General features: G+C 39.6%; 1 protein-coding gene across 1 annotated transcript; it reads left to right on the forward strand.

The window, feature by feature from the left end:
• Positions 1-8,222: 8,222 nt before the first annotated feature.
• On the forward strand, positions 8,223-8,963 carry LOC109212884 (uncharacterized mitochondrial protein AtMg00810-like). The gene is made up of 2 exons (XM_019376585.1): positions 8,223-8,725; positions 8,831-8,963. Exons 1-2 carry the CDS (start codon positions 8,223-8,225, stop codon positions 8,961-8,963), a joined length of 636 nt encoding a protein of 211 aa, XP_019232130.1.
• The last annotated feature ends 418 nt before the right edge of the window (positions 8,964-9,381 follow it).

Here is a 9,381-nt window from a genome sequence, read left to right on the forward strand (position 1 = left end):
GGTACCGGTCGTCGACGAGACTTTCGTCGTCCTACGTAATAGCGATCTCTTATCGTCTCCACCGAGGCTAGGCAGAACACTGAGAAATTTTCTCACAAGCTTGTTCCAGGGAATAATTTCACCAACTGAGTGTAGCTCATTTATGATGGAGGTGGATCTTGTGTGCATGTCTTGAATAGATTTATCGTCTTTCATCCTGAAAAGCTCATACTCAGTAGTGAGCATATCAATCTTAGATTGCTTTACTTGAGTGGTTCCCTCATGCGATGTCTGCAAAGCTTCCCATATTTCCTTGGCGGATTGACAAGCTGAGATCCTGTTGTATTCATCAGGTCCTATACCACACACCAAGATTTTCTTGGCACGAAAAGTTTTCTCCACAACTTTCCTATCTGCATCGTTGTATTCCCTTCTGGTCTTTGGTACCGTCTCTGGAGGATCTCTGATATTCTTCGTTGGGACATATGGACCATCACATATAATGTCCCACAACTCAGAATATGCTGCCATGATAAAGTCATGCATTCTTGTTTTCCACCATCCATAGTATTGTCCATTGAACCTGGGTGGTCTATACGTAGACCGACCTTCTTCAAAATTTGGTGGAGCAGCCATAAGATCCTTCCTAGGTGTTACCCTGATAGGAAGAGCCCGCTCTGATACCAATTGATAGTTTATATGAGTCCACCAAACTATAAAGTAACAGTTCCTCTGTGTGTTTCCATTGACAATACTAATAAAACTGTAAGTAAATAAGACAGGAAGTTTTACGTGGAAAAATCCCTGCTCAAGGGGATAAAAAACCACGACCTACACTGGTAGGATTTCAACTTCACTATGAGCAACTTTTAGATTACAACCTATGAAATCTGGGACTCTTAATCCCTCACTAACTCATAATACACATATTACAAGCCACTTTGTAATACACCTAGCATAAAAATAAATCACGTATTTTTAGAACCACAAAATCAAATCTAATTGTAATTACCATGTTCAAGGTAAACGAATATGCAGTACGGGGGATCTCCTGGAATATGTCTGTAGTCCGAAAATAAATATGCAAGACAGGGAGATCTCCCGGAATACGTCCGTAGTCCCAAAGTAAATATGCATCTCAAGATAAAAATCGCAAGTACGACATCAAATTATACAGTTTAGACTAAACACAAACGAGGGAAAGAGGGGTCCACCTAAGCACGTTGCACATAAATCAAATAAGCAGTTAAAAACATGTTGGCATGCTTTCCTAATCTAATCTCATCGATTAAACATAATTGTGCAATCTAATAAGGGGAAACAGTTTATGATTAAGTAGGAAAATTAGGTTTTTGAAACAATAGCCCGTTGATAGTTTATATGAGTCCACCAAACTATAGAGTAACAGGTCCTCTATGTGTTTCCACTGAGAATAATAATGAAACAGTAAGTAAATAAGACAGGAAGTTTTACGTGGAAAAATCCCTGCTCAAGGGGATAAAAAACCACGATCTACACTGGTAGGATTTCAACTTCACTATGAGCAACTTTTAGATTACAACCTATGCAATCTAGGAATTAAACTCTTAATCCCTCACTAACTCGTAATACACCTATTACAAGCCACTTTTTAATACACCTATTACAAAGACTTCAACTCATGACTAACTCTAGTCACGACACAAACACAAAGGGTTTATGGTTTTACAAAGGGGTTCCTAAGCAACGCTTCTAGATAAGCAAATTAGGAATTACAATGAAGAACAATAACAAAGTTACAACTCAACTAAGGACAACAAAATACTAGATGTAGGAACTGGTCCGTAGTAGCGTTAAACTTTGTCCTTGAGGCACTTGAGAATTGAATGCACGAATCTCATAAGGCTTGAATGTTTTAAGTGAATTCTCAAGTGTTCAAGTGATGTTTTGTTGTAATACTCTTGTTAATACACCTTTGATGACATCACTTGAATGATGTAAGCACTTGGTTGGTCAAAGAACAAGTGGCTGCAGAACTGTGCTGCACTGTGTGCACTGTTTCTGTGGCAGTCACTTTCCAGCTGTACACAGTTGACTTTCGTACTGCTCTCAAGGACACACAAGGGATCAGGTCCCTGTGTTGTTTCTCTGTCTTCTACAATTGCAGCAGTTCACATTAGCTGGAGTCCGTTGATTAGCAATGTATACGAAGTGTGTCAGGTTCCCTATCTGGTTCGTGACAGTAAGTTTGTTAGATCATCAAAACATACAGTTAAGTTATTGAAAACCCATCAGGATATAAGGTGAAAGTGATAGAAATTGGTGATGCTTTCCTTAGTCCTAAACTAACTCTAGTTAGAGTCCGATATGTACCTAGTTTCAAATACAATCTCATTTCAATCCACTCATTAATAGTGCACATTGATTGCATGGTTAACTTCAACAAATATCTTTGTCTAATGCAGGCCCCTTCAATGAAGAGGCCTCTGGAGATTGGTAAGGCAAGAAGTGGATTGTATTTTCTCTGTTCAAAATGTCACAGTTGTTCAGATGCAACTCCACCTGCTGCTTCAATTCCTAGTTTACCACATTCCTGTTTTTTTTCCTGATAACAATGTTAGTAAGAAAAAGGATCAAACTCATCCATTTCATTCATTTTCAACTGTAAATGAGGTATCATGTCCATTGAACAATGTAAACACTATCAATTCATGCAATAAAACTAATCCTTTTAGTGTGATCTCTTCTCTTGTATGCTTTACATCTTCTGGAAACAATGTTGACTACTTGCGGCACAATAGGCTAGATCATGTACCCTATGTAAAAATGAGGAAGATATCTACTATACCAGCTAATTTTGCTCCCAAACAACCCTTCACTGGTTTAATTTGCCCTATGGCCAGACAAACAATGTTACCTTTCCCTGAAAGAACCACTTCATCCACCAAAATCTTTGAATTACTCTATGTAGACTTATGGGGTCCCTACCATATATCCACACATGATAACTACAAATATTTCCTCACCATGGTTGATGATTTCAGTAGGTCAACCTGGACTCACCTCTTAAGCTGCAAAAGCAACACTTTTCATGCTATTAAAGGATTTTTATCCATAATTGAAAATTAGTTTGGTACCTCAGTTAAAACCATTAGATCTAATAATGGTCTTGAGCTTTTCAACAATGAGACTATGACATACTTCCAAGTAAAGGGCACAGTACATCAGAAAACTTGTCCATACACACCACAACAAAATGGTGTGGTGAAAGAAAATACAAATACTTACTTGAGACAGCAAGGGCCCTACTTTACCAGTCCAAACTACCTATAAGGTACTGGGGGGAGTGTATCCTAACAACCACATATCTAATAAATAGGCTTCCATCAACTATTCTTAACAATAAAAGCCCTTTTGAACTCCTGTATAAAAGAAAAGCCCAAATACTCACAACTGAAAAGTTTTGGATGCCTATGCTATCCTTGTGTTCTGAAACCTCACAAAGACAAGTTTGAACCAAGAGCCACACCCCATGGTTTTGTAGGTTATCCTTTTGGTACAAAGGGTTACAAGGTCCTAGATTTGGCCACAAAGAGAATACACATATCTAGAGATGTAGTGTTCCATGAAAATATTTTTCCCTTTGCAGTTTCACCTGAAATTCTAGCTTTCCTTCTGCGTTACATCTGATAAACTCTAATCCATCTTTTATTCATTTTACTTCTGAACCTCAGAATAATTGTAACTTGTATGATAAGGATGCATCAATTTCTGTCACTAATGGCCATGTATCAGATAATGTTGCACCTCTTTCTTTACCTAATCCAATAGGACCTAATCAAGATATACCAAATTCACACATATCTCCAGAAAACAGCCCTGGTTGTCAACCATCAACACAGATGCAACATGTTGAGTCTCAAGACATTGAGACCAATAATTCTTCTCAACCAAATCCCTCACAACCTAGAAGATCAGGCAGAACACATACAACCCATGCACACCTCAAAGACTATGTGTATTCTTTACCAACCCTTCAACATCATGACATAGAACCTGAACATCACACCAATCCCACATACATTTTGTAATAGTAAACAACATATCTCCCTCAATGTATTGCATTCTAAAAGATAGCAATTGCTTAGAAACATTTCATATGATTGTAAGCCATCTTCTTATGAGGAGGCATCCATGAATCCTGCATGGCAAATGGCAACGACATGGGAATTTGAAGCTTTATATGCTAACCATACTTGGGATTTAATCGAACTTCCTGCAGGGAAGAAAGCTATAGGTTGTAAATGGGTATACAAGATCAAACACAAGGTTGGTGGAAGTGTGGAGAGATTCAAAGCAAGGCTGGTGGTGAAGGGATATATAGAAGAAGCAGGACTATACAGAGACCTTTTCACCAGTGGTAAAGATGACCATAGTTAGAACATTGATCATCATTGTAGTAAAGAGAGGGCGTGACCTCTATCAACTAGATGTAAATAATGTATTTCTTCATGGGGATTTACCTGAAGAAGTGTATATGGAAATTCCAAAAGGACTAATGGTACCTAATAGAAATCTAGTTTGCAGACTTAGGAAATCATTGTATGGTCTAAAACAGGCTACTAGAAAATGGTATGATAAATTGACAGAGTCACTGCATTCCAGGGGTTTCAAGCATTCAGCTAGTGATTACTCTTTGTTTTACAAGAAATAGGGGACCTCAGCAGTCTTTGTAGCTGTGTATGTGGATGATGTGATTATTACTGGATCCAATTTGGAGGAAATCAAAAAGTTGAAGGCTTTCCTGCATCACCAATTCAAGATAAAGTATCATGGGAAGTTACATTACTTCTTGGAGCTAGAGATGTTGTACAAGGCAGATAGAGTATTGGTTTGCCAGAGGAATTTACCATGGTGTAACGACCCGACCGGTCGTTTTTGGAATTTACGCCCCGATCCCCTATTAACTGCTTCCCCCAAGTTTATTTCTGCTATTTTTGGTTTGCCGGGATGTTCGATTTTGAGTTTCGGAGAGTTTTGGGACACTTAGTCCCTAAATGAGAACTTAAGTGTTGGAAAATCGACCGTAGTCGGAACAATTTGAATACTGCCTCGGAATGGAAATCCGATAGTTCCATTAGCTCCGTTAGGTGATTTCGGGTTTAGGGGCGTGGTCGGTTTATGATTTGAAGGTCCGTAGCTAAGTTAGGCTTGAAATGCCGAAAGTTAAATTTTGGAAGTTTCCGGTTCGATAGCGAGATTTTTGATCCGAGGGCCGGAACGAAATTCCGGAAGTTGGAGTAGCTCCGTAGTGTTGAATGTGACGTGTGTACAAAATTTCAGGTCATTCGGACGTGGTTTGGTTAGGGTTTTGATCGAAAGTGTATTTTTGAGGAAATTTGGAGTTCTTAGGCTTAAATCCTTGATTAATTCGAGTTTCCGATGTTTTTTTAGGTGGTTTAAGGATTGGTACAAGTTTGAACGAGGTATTAGGTGTTATTGGTGCTTTTGGTTGAGATCCCGGGGGCCTCGGGATGATTTTGGATGGTTGACGGGAAGGTTGAGAAAAATGTTGCAGCAGCTGTAGTATTGCTGCTTCTGGTATTTTTCGCATCTGTGGCTTGGGAACCACAGATGCGGCACCGCAGAAGCGGCTAAAGGGCCGCAGAAGCGGTTTTGGGGTCATTCCTTCAGGAACCGCAGATGCGGTATATTTTCCGCAGATGCGGTATATTTTCCGCAGATGCGGAACCGTAGATGCGGTATATTTTCCGTAGATATGGAACCGCAGATGCGCTATATTTTCCGCAGATGCGAAAATCCATGGGCAGAATGTTTTAAGTTCAGAAAATGGGACTTCGTCCCATTTTCCATTGTTACCAATTTGGAGCTTGGGTGAGGCGATTTTTCGAGAGATTTTTCAAGGAAAACAACGGGGTAAGTGTTCTTAACTTAATTTTGGTTAGATAACTCGAATCTATCACAAGTTTTGGCATTAAATCCGTAATTTTAGTTGGAAAAGTTTAGAAAACCCTCTTGGTTAGATTTGATGATTTGAGGGTCGAAATATTATGGGATTTGTATAATTTTGGTATGGTTAGACTCGTGAGAGTGCGTGGTTTCTGGAAATATAAATTTCGCCCGATTCCGAGATGTTGGCCTGAGGGGCGTTTTGGTCATTTTACATAATTCCGCGTATTAGCTTAGAATTTAATTGTAGAATCAATTACTTGAAGTGTTATTTACATTATGAAATTGAATTGAATAGATTTGGGCCATTGGGAGTCGAGTACTCGTGGCAAAACGTGGTTTCTAGTTGATTTGAGCCGGTTCGAGGTAAGTATCTTGCCTAACCTTGTGTGGGGGACTTCCCCTTAGGATTTGAGTCTTCTCTGTTGATTGTAATCCGAGTACGCGAGGTGACGAGTGCGTGCTCGGACTTATTTGTGGAAACTTGGCCTTTTAGGATTCTTAGGTCCTTATATTCACTGAGTATGAAGTTGTTCTTGATATGATTGAATTCCCTATTACTAGTTTCACCTCAACATGTTTTACTTGGAATTTACTGCTTTATGGTTCATTCTTATTGCCTAATTGACCCTTACATTTGTTTAACTGAAGATCTTTTCCTCTATTGTCGCGTTAGCTTTCATAACTGCTTGTTTTATTGGAAATCATTATTATCACCCGTGTAATTATTTAGTCTTAATTGAAAATTGTTGTATATCCTTCGTAACCTGCCCAACCTTTGAAAGAAGAGTAGATATTCTATGTTCAGTTGATATTTCCTTATTTGAAATTTACTTGACTCTTGTTAACTCCCTTATTGTTGAACTACATGCTATGGGGTCGTTGCTTCATATTATTTTTTTCTCCCTTGTTGAGTTGATTCACTTGTTGTGTTCTTGTGTATATATTGTCATTGTTGCTGTTGTACTTGGGGTGTGATGCTCGAGGTTTCTGCCGTGCGGTTATTGATATTGTGATGCACGAGGTTTTTGCCGTGCGGTTATTGATATTGTGATGCACGAGGTTTCTGCCGTGCAGTTGTTGTGGTGGGGTCGCATGAGGTTTCTGCCGTGCTATTGCTACAATTGATATATTGCACATGCGACGTAACAAGGCGGGATATGTATATATGCTTATATGTGGGTTTCACTTGTGGCGAAATAAGGTGGGAACATTATGATGCACGTGTGGCGAAACAAGGCGGGCACTTATTATGTTATTATTTGCACACGTGGCGGAACAAAGTGGGCTATGTCAGGGGTTGATTGTGAGTATTTGTGATGGCCTGAGGGCATTTCTGTTTTGTTCAAATGTTGTGATTGTGGTTCGTTTACCTATATGAACTTTATCCCATGGGAGTTGTGAGGTGAGTTGTCAGTGTGACCGTGAGGCTGATGAGGGCACTGGATGCCAGTGATTAGATTTCAGGTACTAGGACTCGTGAGTTTTAAGTGTCCGAGATTCGGTAATTCGCGGAAATTATTGGATAAGACCCGATTTGAACACCGTCGTAGGATCTGAGTTATTGTTTTGTTTTCCCTTTACTGTATTGTGACTTTAGGATTTGGGATGAGTTTTTGCCCACTCTCATGTGTCATCATTCTTAATATTTTCGTTGTTACTTGTTGTTCTTTTCCCTTGTTGTGATTGTAGCATTGTTGGTCATTTCGTACAGTCTTTACATAAATATATATCATGTTCCGTTGTTCCTACTTTTGCACTGTTTATTACACCGGTAGGTGTCTCGACTGTTCCTCGTCACTACTCCACCGAGGTTAGTCTTGATACTTACTGGGCACCGCCGTGGTGTGCTCATACTACTCTTCTGCACATTTTTGTTGTGCAGATCCAGGTATTTTCCATCCAGTTCTATCACCCTTGGGATGAGGCGTTCTGTAGAGACTTCGAGGTATATCTGCTACGTCCGCAGACCGAGGAGTCCCTTTCTATCTTCTGTAATAAGTATAGTCCCTTCAGTATTATCCCTTGTTTAGATATTTCCGGAGTTACAGCTTCTTATGTATCTCCTAGCTTGTGATTTGTGAGATTTCGGGTTTTGGGAATTTTGTTAGCTTCGAGAGTTGTTATTGTATGTGCCGAGCGGCACCTTAAACACTGTTTATTTTTATTATTCCGGTTTTTAGTTATTTTTTTCCGCAATATTTGTTTATATTCCGCATTTGTTAGGCTTACCTAGTCATAGAGACTAGGTGCCGTCACGATGGTTCACGGAGGGCGAACCGGGGTCGTGACACATGGATCTACTAAAGGAATATGACTGTTTGACATACTCTTCTGTCAGCTCTCCACTTGATCCTACCATCAAATTGAGAAGTGAAGATGGAGCCTTGTTCCCTGACCCAGGGTATTACAGGAAACTAGTTGGAAAACTAAACTTTCTGACAAATACTAGATTGGACATAGCCTATAGTGTTCAACATTTAATCCAGTTCATGCAGACACCAAGAGAACCTCATCTAAAGGCTGCTATACATGTACTTAGATACTTGAAGAAAGATCCTACTTTGGGAATTTTTCTATCCAATGATCCTAACTACATTGTTAGTGCATACTGTGATTCAGACTGGGCTGCTTGCCCTGACTCAACAAAGTCTGTGAGTGGGTATATTGTGCTGCTTGGAGAGAGCCCTATCAGTTGGAAGTCAAAGAAGCAAACTATTGTTTCATTGCCTTCTACAGAAGCAGAATATAGGTCAGTCAGGAAGGTTGTTGGTGAATTAGTGATGTTTAGCTTAAAGTATATATATTTCTATGTATATCGCCTCATGTTTTACTTTTGTTCCGTGAATTTGGGATGTTAAATGCTATGATTTATATTAATTTGAAGTGTTTTTACTTGTAGGAATGATTCGGGAGCAATTGGGGGCAAAACGCGCAAGATATTGAGCCAAAACGAACAAAATCGAAAAAATGGGCATTTGGGCGCCACAGGCAGCGCCTGGCGCCACCTGTGGCGCTGGAGGCAGAATCATTAATTTGGGCAGCGCCCTGGTGGGCGCCTGGCGCCGGGCCGGGCACCGTTGACGTGATTTTTTGTCCTATTTTGCTCGGGACTCGGTTTATTCGGCCCTAGACCTATCTAGCACGTATAAAAGCCATCCTAAAACCTATTTTGAGGGGGAGGACGTTTTTGAGAGGAAAACACAAGCATAGATGGAGGCCGGGTTTTATCTTTTCTTCCACCTAACTTAGTAATTTCTATGTTTCTTTGTATGATTTGTTGTTTTGCTACCATGTCTATGTGGAGCTAAACTTCACGTTCTAGGGTTGTGGTTCTTTCATGACTATTGTTATTCGGATATTGATTTTGATTTCTTAGTTTATCATATTGGTTTATTTATTTAATCTTGCACTTAATTATTTGATTGCTTGATCACCAATCAAATACTATCT

The sequence above is a fragment of the Nicotiana attenuata genome, unplaced genomic scaffold (genome assembly GCF_001879085.1).
Source record: "Nicotiana attenuata strain UT unplaced genomic scaffold, NIATTr2, whole genome shotgun sequence".
NCBI lineage: Eukaryota > Viridiplantae > Streptophyta > Magnoliopsida > Solanales > Solanaceae > Nicotiana > Nicotiana attenuata.